The sequence below is a fragment of the Mobula hypostoma genome, chromosome 24 (assembly GCF_963921235.1).
Source record: "Mobula hypostoma chromosome 24, sMobHyp1.1, whole genome shotgun sequence".
In the NCBI taxonomy this organism is placed as follows: Eukaryota; Metazoa; Chordata; class Chondrichthyes; order Myliobatiformes; family Myliobatidae; genus Mobula; species Mobula hypostoma.
Genome location: NC_086120.1, coordinates 50177216 through 50195732, shown reverse-complemented (window position 1 = coordinate 50195732; position 18517 = coordinate 50177216). Strand labels below are relative to the sequence as shown.

General features: G+C 43.7%; 1 protein-coding gene across 3 annotated transcripts in view; it reads left to right on the top strand.

The window, feature by feature from the left end:
• Positions 1 to 18517, top strand: part of LOC134337577 (tyrosine-protein kinase ZAP-70) — a 152839-nt gene that overhangs the window by 120671 nt on the left and 13651 nt on the right. For all 3 annotated transcript variants that reach the window (XM_063032718.1, XM_063032719.1, XM_063032717.1), the window contains exons 9-12: positions 881 to 1087; positions 4316 to 4508; positions 12135 to 12275; positions 17468 to 17580. In XM_063032718.1, the coding sequence (XP_062888788.1) occupies positions 881 to 1087; positions 4316 to 4508; positions 12135 to 12275; positions 17468 to 17580 (654 nt within the window). The remainder of the gene's footprint in view (positions 1 to 880; positions 1088 to 4315; positions 4509 to 12134; positions 12276 to 17467; positions 17581 to 18517) is intronic.

The window sequence follows — 18517 nt, the reverse complement described above, 5'->3', positions numbered from 1 at the left end:
ATAGAAAATGTTAGAGGAACTCAGGTCAGACAGCATCCATACAGAGGACTAAACAGTCAATGTTTCAGGCTGGGGCCCTTCATCAAGACTGGAAAGGAAGGGGAAAGAAGCCAGAATATGAAAGTGGGGAAGGGAGGAGAAGGAATACAAGCTGGCAGGTGATAGGCGATATTCACAAACAGAAACAGGAAATGCTGGAAACACTCTGCAGGTTGGGCATAGATTCAGAGATTCAATGTACGTTTATTATCAAAGTATATAAAGTATATATGCTGTATACAACCCTGGGATTTGTCTTCCTGCAGTCTGCCATGAAACAGAGAAATACCTTAGAACCCGTTCATAGAAAACATCAAACACCCAACTCGCAAAATAAAAGAGCAAATTGCACAAATGGCAAGAAACGAGCTAATAACACAGTTCAGTGTTAAGCTCAGTTTAGTGCTATGCCATTCAGTGACTGCAGGCTGCAAAGCGAGCAAAAGGGAGAGGGAATTTGGTGAAACACAAGAAGACGGTGCTGTGGAAAGAGAAACAGTTAATGTTTCAAGCCCTTGTTCCTTTATCAGCACTGGGAGAGAGAGAGAAAAACATAGATTTTCCGTTAAAGAGAAGTTCAAGTTCAAATTTAATTCTCTTTCAACCATATACATGAAAACAGCCAAATGAAACAACATTCCTCCAGGTCCAGGTGCAAAATGCAGTACTGACAATCACAGAGAACACAGCATTTGTGGCACATGTCATTCCAGTACAGAGGGAATATCTCTGGGAGAACAAGCCCAGCACATTAAAGTCTGTTGTGTAATGTGCTTTAAATGGTGATTCTGAGATATATGCCCAACAGACTGTTTATGATATTTATTTTGTTTTAATCAAGGAAGCAGATTGACGTAGCCATCAAAGTGCTGAAAAATGATAACGAAAAGTCACTGAAGGAGGAACTGATGAAGGAAGCTGAATTCATGCAGAAACTGGACAATCCCTACATTGTGCGAATGATTGGTGTCTGTCAAGCAGAGCATCTGATGCTTGTGATGGAGATGGCAGCAGGAGGTCCACTGAACAAGTTTCTGTCTGGCAAAAAGTGAATATAATCATGCAATTAGCTATGTGCCTGAGTGTACAACATTCCTGCTTATTAATGCACTATCTCACTACTTAGACACACCCGAACACTTGACAGATCAATGATAAGAGCTGCTTCCAAGAGTAATGCATGGATGGTGTGGGAGATCAACATCTGCATGTCTGACCTTCCTGCTGCCCATGGAATCTTGTAGAACCTTTAGTGTTTCACTAGATGTGATAACGCATGTTTCTGCACGATATTTTGAGGTGGAGGGCCTATTCCTTTGTTGCACTGTTCTATGTTCTATGACCAAATTTCTTACACTTGATTTGGGAGTTTTTATCTTGGCCATGTTTTTCTAAAAGCACACACACAAAATGCTGGAGAAACTGAGCAGGTCAGGCAGCATCTATGGAAATGAATAATCAGTGGACGTTTCCACCTAACATTTCTAGATAAGCTCATTTTCATAAGATCATAAAACATTAAGCTATAAGAGCAGAAGAAAGCCATTCGGCCCATCGAGTCTACTCCGCCATTCAATCATGGGCTGATCCAATTCTTCCAGTCATCCCCACTCCCCTGCCTTCACCCCATACCCTTTGATGCCCTGGCTAATCAAGAACCTGTTTATCTCTGCCTTAAATACACCCAATGACTTGGCCTCCACAGCCGCTCGTGGCAACAAATTCCACAGACTTACCACCCTCTGACTAAAGTAATTTCTCTGCATTTCTGTTCTAAATGGATGTCCTTCAATCCTGAAGTCGTGCCCTCCTGTCCTAGAATCCCCTACCATGTGAAATAACTTTGGCATATCTAATCTGTTCAGGCCTTTTAACATTCAGAATGTTTCTATGAGATCCCCCCTCATTCTCTTGAACTCTAGGGAATACAGCCCAAGAGCTGCCAGACGTTTCTCATACGGTAACTCTTTCATTCCTGGAATCATTCTTGTGAATCTTCTCTGAACCCTCTCCAATGTTAGTATATCCCTTCTAAAATAAGGAGCCCAAAACTGCACACAATGCTCCAAGTGTGGTCTCATGAGTGCCTTATAGAGCCTCAACATCACATCCCTGCTCTTATATTCTATACCTGTAGAAATAAATGCCAACATTGCATTTGCCTTCTTCACCACCGACTTAACCTGGAGGTTAACCTTTAGTGAAAATGATTTAAGATGGACAAGTTAAAATGTCAGTCATATTTTGGGCAATGTGAAAATATCCTTCTAACCACCACTGATCTCCTAATGTAAGGGAGAACCTATATTATCAGTGAAATAACATATTGCATCTGACACATTCGAAAACTTAAAAGTCTCTACTTTCCTAACACAGAAGTAATATAAGTATTTTTATTTAATCAGTGGTTATTAAGACTTGCAGTCATTAAGTCCTTCCCCTCAAAATATTCTGTGTATTGAAATCTGGTGCCTGCCATCCTGTGGTACTGGGCTATGATCTGATCTGCTCATAGTTCAAATTCAAGTTTATTGTCATTCAACTTTACACATGTATACCGCCAATTAAGACAACGCTGCTCCGGACCAAGGGTCACAACACAGTACATATAACTCACACACATAAAGTAATATCACCACTAGTAAATTCACAATTAATAAAGTGCGTTTACGACACAAGTGAAAAAGTAAACAGTATAATGCTACTGGTGCTTCATACGTGATGAGACCTGGATAGTGGCAGGGAGTTCAGTTATCTTACGGCCAGGGGAAGAAGCTGTTTCCAACAGTTCTTGTCCTAAGGTTATGATACCTGGATAGATGGGAGGTTAGTGATGAGTGTTTCCGAGTGTCATCATTTGGGGGGTGGTTGTCCGTTGCGTCCGATGATAACATGAAACCTGTGGGGGAGAGTTTTTAAAGTGCAACAGACTTGCACTGGGGCAGTTCCATTCTCTTGACCTCAGAAGTCCGAGCACTGTGGAAAAACAAGTACAAGTGGGCTTGCAGTGGGATGATCTGTCTGCCAGAGCTGGCTTCACTTTACACTGGGGACAAATGTGAATTCTCACTGAATATTTAAGCAACTTTCTACTCATGTTTTAAATCTAACAAATGAGTTAGTTTCAGTGGTTTACTGAGAGTTAAAGCTCAGAGTGATATGACTGTGTTACCCATTGGTTTTATGAATTACACATCCTGGTGTTATCTCTGCTTATGCTGAACTGTAACAGGATTTGTATGGTGAGTCTTCAGCCTTAAAGCTACAGCAACTCTTAACTAGTCTCAGCATTTTATCACCTTTTTTTTCTGAAATTACTTTAAACATGATTTAACACCATCCTCAAATTGCGCCAATCAAGTGGCTATGTCAGTGTTGCTCTACTAAAAGGATTTTTTTAAATGTCAGGGTAAGCTATGATATATACTGAGAAACCATTGATCATTGTTAACTAAAGCTTACTCATAGGCACGCAATCCATAAGTAATCAAAACAATTTTCAGGGTTAATCTTTCAGCATGAAGTTTTACAGTAAAAAGATTATAAAATATCTCCGTAGAGATGGCTTTCCTTTACCAATCCAGTGGATTTCCATAGTTCTCCAAAACTTCCAATAAAGCAATTAAAAAAAAATTACCTCAAGGCATAGTTATAAACGTGACATAGAGCACTACAGCACAGTACAGACCCTTCGGTATATGACATTATGCAAACTTTTAACCTACTCCAAAATCAATGGAATCTTTCCCTCCCACACAGCCCTCCTTTTTTTTTATCATCCATGTGTCTATCTAAGCGTCTCTTAAATGCCCCTAATGTATCTGTCTCTCCCACCACTCCTGGCAACATGTTCCACACCCCCACCACTCTTTTTAAAAAAAACTACCTCTGACGTCCCCCTGTTGTTTCCTCCAAACACCTTAAAATTATCCCTTTGTAATAACCATCTCCTCCCTGGGAAAAAGTCTCTGACTTTCGACTCTACCTGTGCCTCTTATCATCCTGAGCACCTCTATCCAGTCGTCTCTCATTCTCCTTTGCTCCAAAGAGAAAAGCCCTAGCTCACTCAACCTATCTTCAGAAGGCATGCCCTCTAATCCAGGCAACATTTTGGTAAATCCTCTGCACTCTCTCTAAAGCTTCTACAACTTTCCCATCATGAGGCAACCAGAACTGAGCACAATATTCCAGGGAGTTACAGTATTATTTAGTGACAAAATAATATCACTATCAAATTATCTAAACTGTTTTCTCTCATGCTATGTTTTCTCACCAGAGATCAAATTTCCATCACAGTTGTGGTGGAACTACTTCACCAGGTTTCTATGGGAATGAAGTACCTGGAGGAAAATAATTTTGTGCACAGGGATCTTGCTGCCAGAAATGTTCTCTTGGTCAATCAACATTATGCCAAGATCAGTGATTTTGGATTGTCCAAAGCAATCGGTGCGGATGACAGTTACTACAAGGTAAATCTTTTCAGGAAAACCCTGTTCAAATAAGATATGAAAAGCATAGATAGAACAGATAGCCAGTATCTTTTTTCTGGGGGTGAAATGTCTAATACTAGAGGGCTTGCATTTAAGGTGAGAGGTGTAAGTTCAAAGGAGATGTGAGGGGTTTCTTTTAGTACAAAGAGTGGTGGGCTTCGAATGCGCTGCCTGGTGTGGTGGTAGAGGCAGAAATATTAGAGACTTTTAAGAAACAAAAGAAAATCTGCACTTGCTGGAAATTCAAAGTAATACACACAAAATGCTGGAGGAGCTTAGCAGGCCAGACAGCACCTATGAAAAAAAGTAAACAGTTGTTGTTTCGGGCTGAAACCCTTCATCAGGACTGGAAAAAAAGAAATTAGAAGTCAGGGTAAGAGGGTAGGGGAAGGAGAGAAAGAAGTACAAGGTAGTAGGTGATAGGTGAAACCAGGAGAGGAAGAGGGCTCCTCTTGGTGAAAGAGATAAAGGGCTGGAGAAGGGGGAATCTGATAGGAGAGGACAGAAGGTCATGGAAGAAAGGGAAGGGGGAGGAGCACCAGAGGGAGGTGATGGGGAGGTGAGGAGATAAGGTGCAAGGAAATGAGAATGGGGAATGGTGAAGGAGAAGGGGGTGGACAGTTGTTGGAAGTTCGAGAAATCAATGTTCATGCCATCAAGTTGGAGGCTATCCAGATGGAATGTAAGGTGTTGTTCTTCCAACCTGAGTGTGGCCTCATCACGGCAGTAGAGGAGGTTATGGACTGACATGTTGGAATGGGAATGCAAAGTAGAGTTGAAATGGTTGGTCACCCATTTAGTAGAATAATAAACAATAATGTGCACATGAATGTGAGGAAATGGAAGAATATGGCCGTTGTGAAGGCAGAAGAGATTAGTTTAGTTTGGTTAGCCATTTGATTACTAATTTACTTGGTTCAGCAGAACATTGTGGGCCAAAGGGCCGGTTTCTGTGCTGTACTGTTCTACAATATGTTCTGTGTTCTGTCTCACAGCTCTTGTGACCCAAGTTTGATCCTGAACTCCACTTGTGTCAGTGTAGAGTTTGCATGTTCTTCCTGTGACCCTGTGGGTTTCCAAGGGATGCTGTGGCTTCCTCCCACATCTCAAAGGTGTGCTTGGGTTAGAGATAAGGATCTTTTAAAGATTAGTTTTATTTATCACATGTACATTTGAAATATACAGTGAAATATGCCATTTTGTGTTAATGACCTTCAGGATTGGAGGATTGTGCTGGGGCAGCCCGCAAGTCACTCAGTCACTAAGTATGGCCACAAGTCACTAAGCCTACCCTAACCATATGTTCTTGCAATGTGCAAAGAAACCAGAGCACCCAGAGGAAGCTGACAGGTCACTGGGAGAATGTAAAACTCCTTACAGAGAGTAGTGGGAATTGAACCTCAAAGGGTGATCACTGGCACTTGTACTCTGCCAACCTGCCTCTCCTATTATCTGGCCTCTGTCAATTACTTTAGTGTAAGTGGATGGTAAGAAAGTCAGTGGGCATGTGAGAGAGAATAGAGGAAGAAAAGGACACAAGAATAGGACTTACGGGAATATTCAGAGAGCCAACATAGATTGGATGGAAGAATGGCCCTTTCCTGTGAGAATGTCAGTGTGTATCTTTTGTTCCAATTTTCTCTGCTCCTCTCCTCTCTGTGTGTTGTCCTGTGGTAAAATTCTGTGGGTACCGCAGTCCAGAAGCCAGCTCGGCCATATTTATATGTAAGTCTGGATACAGGTACACGCATGCTCAGAAGTTGGGGCCACTGGTTTGTGAAGGAACCCGAGAGACGAAGCCAGTTGTGTGCTTCGTTATGGTACAACTACTTTTATTTATGTAAGTCCTCAGTATAAAGAAAATGCAAAGGACAGAGAAGGGAAGTGATGTTGAATCTTTACAGGAGGAGTTAGGCTTTCAAGGTTTATAGTAAAAAGAGTAACAAAAGTAAAGGGCACAACCTTAGAACAGGGGGGCGTCCATTTAGAACAGAGAAGAGGAGGAATTCCTTTCAGCAGAGGGTGGCGAATCTGTGGAATGCATTGCACCGATGACAGTGGAAGCTAAGTCACTGGGTATAGTTAAAGCAGTGATTGATACGTTCTTGGTTAGTTCAGGAGAAGACAGGAAAATGAGGTTGAGAGAGATAATAAATCAGGAATGATGGAATGGCAGAGCAGACTCGATAGGCCGAGTGGCCTAATTCTGCTCCTGTGTCTTATGGTAACATGCCTTAACTCTCCCAGGTGGCACCACATGTGGGAAAATTACCAGTGTTCATGTTGACTTCACAATTTACCTGGAAACACACTGTAGTTGTCAATTTTGTGTAACTTCCTCACAGAACAATCAGCAATTAGTAAACTGTAACCCGAATTTCAAGGAGTTGTGTTTGAAATAGGATTGTAAACTCCCTAAGATGAGTCATAAAATTACCTAAGTTGTTAACTTTGATACCCAAGAATTGCGGTGGAATTAGATGGATTTTAAATTAAAATTTGAAATTCAAATTACTCATTAGTTGCACAATGTGTAGTGTGTAATTTTATAACAATGGTATAATCTCTAAACTATAATGACTAAGCCTGTTAAATTTGTACTTGTATGCCTGTTTAAAAGGTCACAAGAGTTACGTTGCTCCATGATAGTTACTTTCCTGCTGAGGTTTCTGAATATAACATTGATAACTTGCTCATATTGGCTGCCTGGGGAATGAATGCCTTCTCCAGGTTGGACTGACACAGGCAAGGGGATAAGCTGGTATCAATGATCTTATTATATAATATTTCTCCCGCCATCTGTCAATAAAGTCCTGTAACAGTGACGAGGAATGTAATTTCAATTCATTTTTCACCTTACACGCGAGGGCTTTCAGAGATCATGCAGCGGATGACGAATCTTTGGAATTCCCCACTTTTTGCAGAGTTTGGAGGCTTATCACTAATTGATAAAAAAAAACAGAGCTAGACAGATTTGTTAAAAAGAAGTTTGTTTAAAAGACAGCTTGTTTAAAAAGAGGGCTTTGCGGGCATTTGGCTATCGCAGAGGCCCTGTCAGCAGCGGGAGCAGAACACTGCAAACTAAATAAAAGAACAGGAGGGACGAGCAGAGCGGCTATTGTCTGGAGTAGGCCAGTGGCGAGAGTAGAAGCATCAGGCTTTGGCTCAAAGGTGGCTTTGGCTCGGAAGAGGCATTGGCTCTGGGTTAGCTTCTGTTAAGGTTTTGCTTTTGTACCTGGTATAGTAAATAGCTTTTGTATGTTCTTCATGCCGGATGTTGGAGTCCTGGGAGACTCAGAGTCTCTCAGGGAACTACATCTGAGTGAAGTGCATCCAGCTGCAGCTCTTCGAAGACCGTGTTAGGGGTCTGGAGCAGCAGCTGGATAACCTTCGGCTTGTACAGGGGAGTAAGGAGATAATTGATCAGAGTTACAGGGAAGTGGTCACCCTGAAGCTGCAGGAGGCGAGCAGCTGGGTGACCGTCAGGAGAAATGGAAATAGGCAGTTAAAGCAGAGGACCCCTGTGGCCGTTCTCCTCAAAAACAAGTATACTGCTTTGGATACTGTTGTGGGGATGACCTCCCAGGGGAATGCCACAGAGACCGGGTCACTGGCATCGAGCAAGGGTCCGTAGTGCAGAAGGGGAAGAGAGAGAAGAAGGGAGTGGTAGTGATAGGGGACTCAGTAGTGAGGGGAACAGACAGGAGATTCTGTGGATGTGTGAACGGAACTCTCGGATGGTATATTGCCTCCCAGGTGCAGAGCCAGGGATGTCTCAGATCACATCCACAACATTTTGGAGAGGGAGGGGGAGCAGCCAGATGCCTTGGTACATATTAGTAACAATGACATTGGAAGGAAAAGCAAAGAGGTCTTGAAAAGAGAATTTAGACAGCTAGGTAGAAAGCTGAGAAGCAGGACCTCCTGGGTAGTAATTTCTGGATGGCTGCCTGTGTCATGTGTCAGTGAAGGTAGAAGCAGAATGATTTGGCAGATAAATATGTGACTGAGAAGCCGGTGCAGGGGGCAGGGCCTCGGGTTCTTGGATCATTGGGATCTCTTCTGACCTGTTCAAAAGTGACGGGTTGCACCTGAACCTGAGGGGGACCAATATTCTCATGGCCAGGTTTGTTAGAGCTGTTGGGGAGGGTTTAAACTAATTTGGCAGGATGGTGGGATCTGGAGTGATGGGAGTCAGGATAGGACGGATGGTAAAAAAGTAAACATAGCATGCAGTGAGACTGTCAGGAAGGGCAGGCAGGTGATGGGGCATAGTTGCAGCCAGCAGGGTGAGTATCAGTACATTAGGGATGCAAAATCAAAAAGGGAAGCAAATACAGTACTTAAGGTGTTGTATCTCAATACACAGAGTATAAGAAATAAGGTGGATGATCTTGTTGCACTATTACAGATTGTCAGGTATGATGTTGTGGCCAACACTGAATCGTGGCTGAAGGATGGTTGTAGTTGGGAGCTGAATGTCCAAGATTACATGTTGTATTGGAGGGATAGGAAGATAGGCAGAGGGGAAGGCCTAGCTCTACTGTTAAGGAATGGCATCAAATCAGTAGAAAGATGTGACATAGGATCGGAAAATGTTGAATCCTTGTAGGTTGAGTTAAGAAATTGCAAGGGTAAAAGGACGTTGATGGCAGTTATGTGCAGGCCTCCCAACAGTGGCTGGGACGTGGACCACAGATTACATCAGGAAATAGAAAAGGCGAGGCAAATGGAAAATATTATGATAGTCATGGGAGATTTTAACATGCAGGCCGATTGGGAAAATCAGGTTGGTAGTGGATCTCAAGAGAGTGAGTTTGTTGAATGCCTAAGAAATGGCTTTTTAGAGCAGTTTGTCATTGAGCCTACTAGGGGATCAGCTATACTGGGTTGGGTGTTATGTAATGAACCAGAGGTGATTAGGGAGCTTAGGGTAAAAGAACCCTTAGGAACCAGTGATCACAATATGATTGAATTCAACTTGAAATTTGATAGAGAGAAAGTAAAGTCTGGTATAGCAGTATTTCAGTGGAGTAAAGGAAATTACAGTGATATGAGAGAGGAGTTGGCCAAAGTAAATTGGAAGAAGCTGCTGGCAGGGATGTCAGCAGAGCAGCAATGGCGTGTGTTTCTGGGAAAAATGAGGAAGGTGCAGGACATATGTACTCCAAGAATGAAGAAATACTCAAATGGCAAAATAGTACAACTATGGGTGACAGGGGAAGTCAAGGCTAATGTGATCACTGTCTCCTAAAGTGACTAGGGATCACCTTAAGCTCCCGAATCACCTCCGGTTCATTACATAATACTCAATCCAGTATAGCGACAAACTGCTCTAAAAAGCCATCTTGTAGACATTCAACAAACTGACTCTCTTGAGATCCATTACCAACCTGATTTTCTCAAGTGACCTGCATGCTAAAATCTCCAAACACGAGGAAATCTGCAGGTGCCGGAAATTCAAGAAACACACACAAAAAATGCTGGTGAATGCAGCAGGCCAGGCAGCATCTATAGGAAGAAGTACAGTGGATGTTTTGGCCCGAAATGTCGACTGTACCTCTTCCTATAGATGCTGCCTGGCCTGCTGCATTCACCAGCATTTTTTGTGTGTGTTGCTAAAATTTCTCTTGGTTATCATAATATTGCCCTTTTGACATGTCTTTTCTATTCCCATTGTAATCTGTGGTCCACATCCCAGTCACTGCTGGGAAGCCTGTATATAACTGCCATCAAAGCCCTTTTATCCTTGCAGCATACACAAAATGCTGGAAGAACTCACCATGCCAGGCAATATCTTTGGAAAAGAGTACAGTTGACTTCTCGGGCCAAAACTTTCAGCAGTCCTGCTGAAGGTTCTAAGCCCAAAAATTCGACTGTACTCTTTTCCATAGGTGCTGCCTGGCCTGCTGAGTTCCTCTAGCATAGAACCATAGAACCATAGAATATTACAGCACAGAAACAGGCCTTTTGGCCCTTCTTGGCTGTGCCGAACCATTTTTCTGCCTCGTCCCACTGACCTGCACCTGGACCATATCCCTCCATACACCTCTCATCCACGTACCTGTTAGGATTTCTGACATTTGCAGATTTTCTCTTGTTTGTCCTTATACCCTTGCAGTTTCTGAACTCAACCCACAAGAATTCAACATCTTCTGATCCTATGTCACATCTTTCTACGATTTGATGCCATTCTTTACCAGCAGAGCCATACCACCCCCTGTGTCTACATTCCTATCCCTTTGATACAACGTGTAACCTTAGACATTCAGCTCCCAACTACAACCATCCTGCAGCCACGATTCAGTGATGGTCTCTACATCATATCCAACAATCTGTTAGTACCACTTGACCCAGACTTCTGAGATTGAGTGAGTGGAACTGTCCCAGTGCAATGCCTTTTCCACTTTAAAAACTGCCCCGCACAGGTTTCCTGCCATTGTCCATTGTTGGATATGATGGACAATCACTGAAACTGAACCATGCAGATTCCTGTTGTTTTGTGATCTGAATTTCCCTGCTCATTGGATAGAAATACCAGTGGTAGTGAGGCACCTGCAGGTTCACAGACTGCCTGTAGTCTGATCAATGACTGTGTGGAGTTTTCCAGGGTGGTGTGAGGACTGCATTGGGCTTTCTCTTGAGGGCATGAATCAGAAAAATCTGAACTTTTGATGGCTCTGAGTCTGGAAATTTATTTAGCCAGAAGGTGGTGAATTTGTTAACACAGTCAGCTCTGGAGGCCAGGTCATTAGGGGTATTTAAGACAGAGATTGATAGGTTCTTGATTGGTCACAGCATCAAAAGTTATGGGGAGAAGGCCGGGGAGGTGGTCTGAGGAGGGGAAAAAAATGTTCTGCCATGATTGAATGGCGGAGCAGACTTGATGGGCCAAATAGCCTAATTCTGCTCCTGTGTCTTATGGTCTTATGGTCACAAACTAGGTTGCAGTAGATGACGATGACTTCTTTTGTGCCTTGCCATGCCCTTCGCTCACTACAAAGTGTTGCAGAACGGCCTTGCTGACCGTTTGATCTTAGTGTTGATCTCATCCTCCCAGTGTACCAGAGCTAACTTTGCTTGCATGTTCCTACCTCACCGGGAATGAGGCCACTGGCTACCCTCACCCGATGTAGCACATTTTTCAAACCCGTGTTTTGGGGTATGGCCACTGTTGCATGCAAACAGCAACTTGGAGCCACAGGTGAGAGCTGAGTGTCTGGAAGGGACCAAAGGTGAGCGAGCTGCCCCACATTGGACATGACAAGCCCCTTCACCAGGGACATCGCATAAAATTGTTCTGTTTAACTGCTTTATTAATTGCCAAACTCCCCTAACACATTTTTTCATTGGTTGATTGCCATTCGCTGTTTTTATAAGGTTTTTCATTGACTCTCTTGTGTTTCTTTGTTTTCCTGTGGACATCTGCAGGACAATGAATCTCAGGGTAGGATATACATACTTTGGTAATAAAATTATTTTGAGTTTGATCTGAAGCTATAACATTCCTTGTCTCTCACATCAGAAGTGAAAATGACATATAAGGGCAGCAGCTGCCCCCTCATTTCTCACTTCATTTAGAAGTTTTTATTGCTTTGACCTCAGGCTCGCACTGCTGGCAAGTGGCCAGTGAAGTGGTATGCACCTGAATGTATAAATTTCCGGAAATTTTCAAGCAAGGCTGATGTCTGGAGCTTTGGTGTGACAATGTGGGAAGCGTTGACCTATGGACAAAAGCCATACAAGGTAAGGACTCCCCTTTGCACCCACTTTACGGGCAGGTTGGGGCACAAATCAAGGTCTCTTGTTCATTTTCTGCCATGTTATATTCTGCCTTCTTCCTCCTTCCTTCCTAGTCCTATGAAAGTTCTCAGTCCGAAATAACAAGTGTTTCTTCCTTGCCTGACCTGCTGAGTTTCTCCAGTATTTTTTGTGTTACTCTGGATTTCCAGCTTCTGCAGCTTTTGTTCAGTTGTCTGTTGATGTCAATGTGAACCCTCCACTTCCCTCATTGTAGTGTTTTTCATTATAACTGACCAGACAATCCTCAATTCTATCCATTAGATGGAGTGTGAGTACACAGCCAACCTCAATATTCACATAGGCAACAGAAGAAAACAAAGTACCATTACTCTCCTTGCCCAGTCTCAGTGAGGGTCAGCCTTCAGAGCTGATGGACCACATGATATTTGTTCTATTTTTAAGGATCTCTTCATGCCGCAAATGTCTGATCAACTACACATAGCCTTTGCTAATACACCTAAGAAGGACTATAGGGAACTTGCTGAAATGGCTGATAATCTACACTCAGCTAGGCAGTGGTGCATCATTCTTGCTTTCTCTACCTCAATAAACCTGTTTAGCAAGGTCCCCAACATAAGGATGCCCATGGCTACGAAACAAACTATGCCTGGCCTGTGTTTTTACCACGCTTGCTTTGGTACAAATGCTAGGAACTGCTGACCACATTGCAGCTTTGACAGTGCCAGAGCATTGGGCCGTCAGAGGTCTGTGAATGCCATGGGTTCCAGTGGCCAGGGTCGTCTGCTGTTCATTATGGACACCCTTTCAGGGTGACGCTTCCTGGGTGACACGGGTGCTCAATTGAATGTGCTGCCAGCACCATAAATTGATGAAACCTCACTGGAAACAACAGGAATTCTGCAGATGCTGGAAATTCAAGCAACACACATAAAAGTTGCTGGTGAACACAGCAGGCCAGGCAACATCTATAGGAAGAGGTGCAGTCGACGTTTCAGGCCGAGACCCTTCGTCACATGATGAGTGACACTCTGCTTCAGTGGGCAAAGTTACACATGGGATTTTGTCCCGGGCAAAGTGGCTAGACCTCTGCCCACAGATTTCCTGTGTGCCCATGGACTGAGTGTTAGTCGATATTAAGAACTGCTGGCTTGTGGATGTCAAGGACTTTGAGTCGTTCCACTGCTCTCCCAGTAAGTTCCCCACAATGACTCTGTCAAGTGCATGTACCACCACATCTGAGTTTTCTTGACTGCTGGGTGAATTTCCCAATCTCACCAAGCCCATAGTCTCCACTATAGTCACAAAACATGGAGTCAAGCACCACATTCTCACAATCGGCCCACCAGTCCGTGCCTGTGTGCCTAGACTGGACCCAGAAAAGCTGGCAAACGCTAAGGCAGAGTTTACCAACGTGGAAAGACTTGGCATTGTAGGCCAATTGAATAGCCCCTGGGCTTTACCCTGCCATGTGGTCCCTCAGTCTGATGGTGATTGCCGTTCATATGGTGATTACTGATGCCTTAACAAAGTTACCGCCCTCGATTGTTATCTGGTTCCACACATACAAAACTTTTCGGCACACTTAGCCAGAAAGTTAATTTTTTTCCATAGTTCGGAGCTACCATCAGAGTCCAGTGTGCTCAGAGGACATTCCCAAAATGGCTGTGATAACCCCATTTGGCCTTTTTGAGTTACCGTGCATGCTGTTTGGGCTGAAAACTGCAGCACAGACTTTCCAATGCTGATGGACTCTGTATTAAAAGACTTACATTTTCCTTTTTGTTTACCTGGATGACATACTTGTTGTCAGTGCATCCATATCAGAACACCTATCTGATCTGTGCACACTCTGCAAGTACTTAAGCCAATATGGGATGATTATTAACCCTGCTAAATGTCAGCTTGGGTTGTCAACCATTGACTTTCTTGCCCATCACATCTCCGCAGCAGGTACAAGACCCCTCCAATCAAAAGTAGCCACTATTATGGATTTCCCATTGCCCCACACTACAAATAAACTACAGGAGTCTTTAGGTATGGCAAATTTCTATCACCGCTTCATTCTGTGAGCTGCTGAGCTTATGTTCCCCCGTATAGTGTGCTTAAAGGCAATAACCCTAATCATGTGCTTGACTGGTGGGTGGATATGACCAGGGCATTTGATGATACCAAATGAGCTCTCTCTAACACAACCCTACTGGCACAACCTCTACCCAACACATCGATAGCCATTACTACTGACGCCTCAGACTACGCTGTGGGTGAACAGTTGGCTGGAGGCTTGTGGCAGCCACTCACCTTCTTCAGCTGGCAGTGCCATCCCCCAGAAGGAAGTACAGGGCATTTGACCATGAGCTTCTTGGTCTCCCTCTGGCTGTCAGCCATTTTCATTTTCTTCTAGAGAGTGCCATTTCACAGTGTTCATTGACCTCAAACACCTCGTGCATGCAATGGCCAAAATATCAGACCTTGGACTGCACAGCAGCAACACCACCTGGCTTACATATCTGAGTTCACAATGGATATAAAACATATCATGGGGAAAAATAATGCCGTGGTCAATTGCCTCTCACGGCCACCCGTTGAGGCCATACAGGTATGGGTCGACTGTGCCGGCGTGGCAGCCGATCAAGTTACTGATCCAGAAGTCCAGGCTTACCAAACAGCTGTCACAGGCCTGTGGTTGGCTGACATTAAGTTTTGTGAAGCTGGGGGGTTCTCTCCTGTGCAATTAAAGTTGCACTGAAGTTTGGCACTGTCTCAGAAAGGATGTGCATGAGTGGTTCCAGCAGGCAAAAATGAACTGTCATGTTCAGGAGCCATTGGCACCTCTTTGATCATATCAATGTAGACCTTGTTTGTCCTCTTCCCCCTCCTATGGTTTCTTGTGGTGGTGGACCGCTCCACGAGCTGGCCAGAGGTCACCCCTCTAGCATGGATAACAGCCGTAGACATGGCTTGGGCATTCATCAGCACCTGGGTTGCTCAGTTTTTCACCCCATCTGATATTTCCTCTGATCACTGTCCCCAATTCATATCAGACTTCTGGGCTGCGATGACCCAGAACCTCAGTGTTAGGCTACATCATACCACTGCATGTCACCCACAGTCCAATGGCCTATGTGAGTGGTTTCACCGATCATTAAAGGCTGCTCTGAGGGCTTGCCTGACTGATGAGTGTTGGCGTGATTGTCTCCCGTATGTCCTGCTGGGACTCACAACAGCATTCATCCATGGCTGAGTTGGTATACTGGTAGCCGTTATGAATGCCAGGTGATTTTAATCCTGATGCCATAACTACCTGGTTGGCCTCACGATAGATTTCCGTCCTCCTCAGTAAACTCAGTTCCTGTTTGCATATTCCTACCTCCCATCATGGCGTACAGCACTCTTGGGTTCCTATTGACCTACATTCCACCTCGTTTGTTTTCGTTCATCATGATGCACACCAGCATCCCCTTAGGCTCCCTTACAATGTCCCATGGTGCATTTTGAAATGGGAAGAAAAAACTATTATCATAGATAAGAGCAGGATCCCTGATCGCCTTAAACCAACCCACCAAGATTTGGAGTATTCCACTGCCATGCCCCTGCCATCATGACATGACCATGAGCATGTCAATGCACCTCCAGATGAACCTGCTGTTCATCCACCCATGTAACACAGGCCCTCAGCCGGGCAGCTTGTCTGAGCTCCAGGCAGGCTCACGTTGCCAGATTTAGTGAATTCTTGGGGGGTGGGTGGTGGTGGTCCTGTGTAGAGTAACATAATAGAGAGAAAAGTACATAATTCACAACCACCGGCATTGAGTTGCAGTTTCACTTTAAGAGGCTGGTCTGATGTGATGATGTTATTATGTGAAGAATTTTAGATTTTGGAGTTCAGTAAAATGTATTACAGGTCTCATTAAATGTAAAACGCCTCACTTTGTTTTATATGCAAAAGCCTACACTCCAACCTGATGACATGAACATCAATTTCATCAACTTCCAATAAGTTTTCCCTTGCCCCTTCCCTCTTCTTCAATTCCTCACTCTGGGCTCTTACTTCTTCTCACCTGACTATCACCTGCCCCTGGTGACCCTCCTCCTTCCCATTCTCCCATGGTCCACTCTCCTCTTCTATCAGATTCCTTCCTCTCCAGCCCTTCATCTCCAGTCTGATCACTTCCCAGCCCCCCTCCCCCACCCACCTGGCTTCACCATCACCTTTTAACTTGTCCTCCTTCCTCTTCCCCTCCCCCACCTTTTTATTCTGCGTCTTCCCCCTTCCTTTCCAGTTCTGATGATGGGTCTCACCCGAAATGTCGACTCTTTATTCATTTCAATAGATGCTGCCTGAGGTGCTGAGAGCCTCCAGCACTTTGTGTGTGTTACTCTGGATTTCCAGAATCTCTTGTGTTTTAAGAAATATTATTGTACCAGTTAATGTGAGAACCCAGATACTGAAACCTTTTTCAGATCATTTACTTCCTTTCTGATTAGATCCAGGTTTGCTTTGTGGCATAGATTCATCCTCTTTAGTTATCAATTCTTGCAATACTTCCTGCCCAAGTCTTATTTATAGGGGCTGCTCTGCCCCACTGAGGACAGCATCTGTAAAGTTGTTCTAGACACTTATCAGTGCAGCCTTTGTATGACGCCTACACTGCATATTATGCCGCAGCCCTATTGCTCCTCCACTAATTGGGAACAAAATGATCTAACTGGCTGCCTTTATCATCTAAAAAAGTGCCTTGGCTGTTTATAAAGTGCAACAAACTTGAATTACAAACCTTCATTTTTGTGACATTTAGGAACATAGAAAACCTACAGCACATTACAGGCCCCTCAACCCACAATGCTGTGCCAAACATGTCCTTACTTTAGAAATTACCTCGGGTTACCCATAGCCCTCTAGTTTTCTAAGCTCCATAAATTTGTGGCAGGTAAATGGGCAAGAGAGCCTAAACCCTAAAATCCCTAAACACAAAATAATCTGCAAATGCTGGGGTCAAAGCAACACTCACAACACGCTGGAGGAACTCAGCAGGTTGGGCAGCATCCGTGGAAACGTCGATTGATAGTTCCCTAAAATGCCTAAAAGTTACTCCATTAATCACCAGTTGATACTGTACAATTACATCATTTGAAATCACCACCACAGTTAAAAGTAATTGTGTTCTGCTTTACAGAAAATGAAAGGACCAGAGGTCGTTACTTTCATTGAACAAGGAGGCCGACTAGATCGTCCTTCTGACTGTCCTGATGAAATGCATGAACTTATGCAAGCGTGCTGGACATACAAGTAAGTTCTAACTGATTTAGAGAGTAATGCAGCACAGAAACAGGCCTTTGGCCCAACAGTCTATGCTGACTATTTGATTGCGATATTTTTAATCCAAGGTTTTTTCGAAAGTGAGGAAAGAGGCTTGTTGCTTCACGTTTGTTTTATTGAACATTAATTGGACAAAGAGGTCTAACAATCAGAGGGAAGAAGAGTCAAAGGAAAAAGATGACCAACTCTTTTAATACCCATAGATAAGAAACATTCCATTCGGATTCATAGTTAGGAGTCAGCCAATCGGGAAGCCCCTGGTTAAATATTGCTGCACCAGAGAAACTTCCAGAGCTTCCCAGATTCATACAAGTGTAACCATCTGGAGACAGACTGAACAACTGCATATACATTTCATGGCCACTAGGAAACATTTGTCTGTATCTTGTTTTACAGTGGTTGGCATCCAGCTTAATGGTGCATTACTGCCACCCTCTGCTCCAGAATGTGCACTAGACATACATTCTAAATCCCTTCACCCAATCGCGCGCGCGCGCACACACACACACACACACACACACACACACACACAAACCTACACTTCACCCTCCCATCTTTGACCGTCCTGGTATCCTATTCCTGTTTATTCATCATATTCTATAAAAAACCCCTGTACCCTTTAAAAACGCTAAAAATACCCAGACTTGTGCTCTCTCACCTAACTAGGAAACATACTAAACAGTTACATGTATGTAGATAATTATATAAAATACATGCAAATAATTAATTGTTAAAGTACAAAGAACATAACAATTAAATTGTCTGATTCAACATGACCATGGTGCCTACCAAAGAACTCCCAATTGTCAGTGTTAGACTCATATCCCTTGGAACACCTCCTATCCATGTACTTATCCATGTACCCTAGGAAATAGGAGCAGAATTAGGCCATTTAGCCTATCGCATC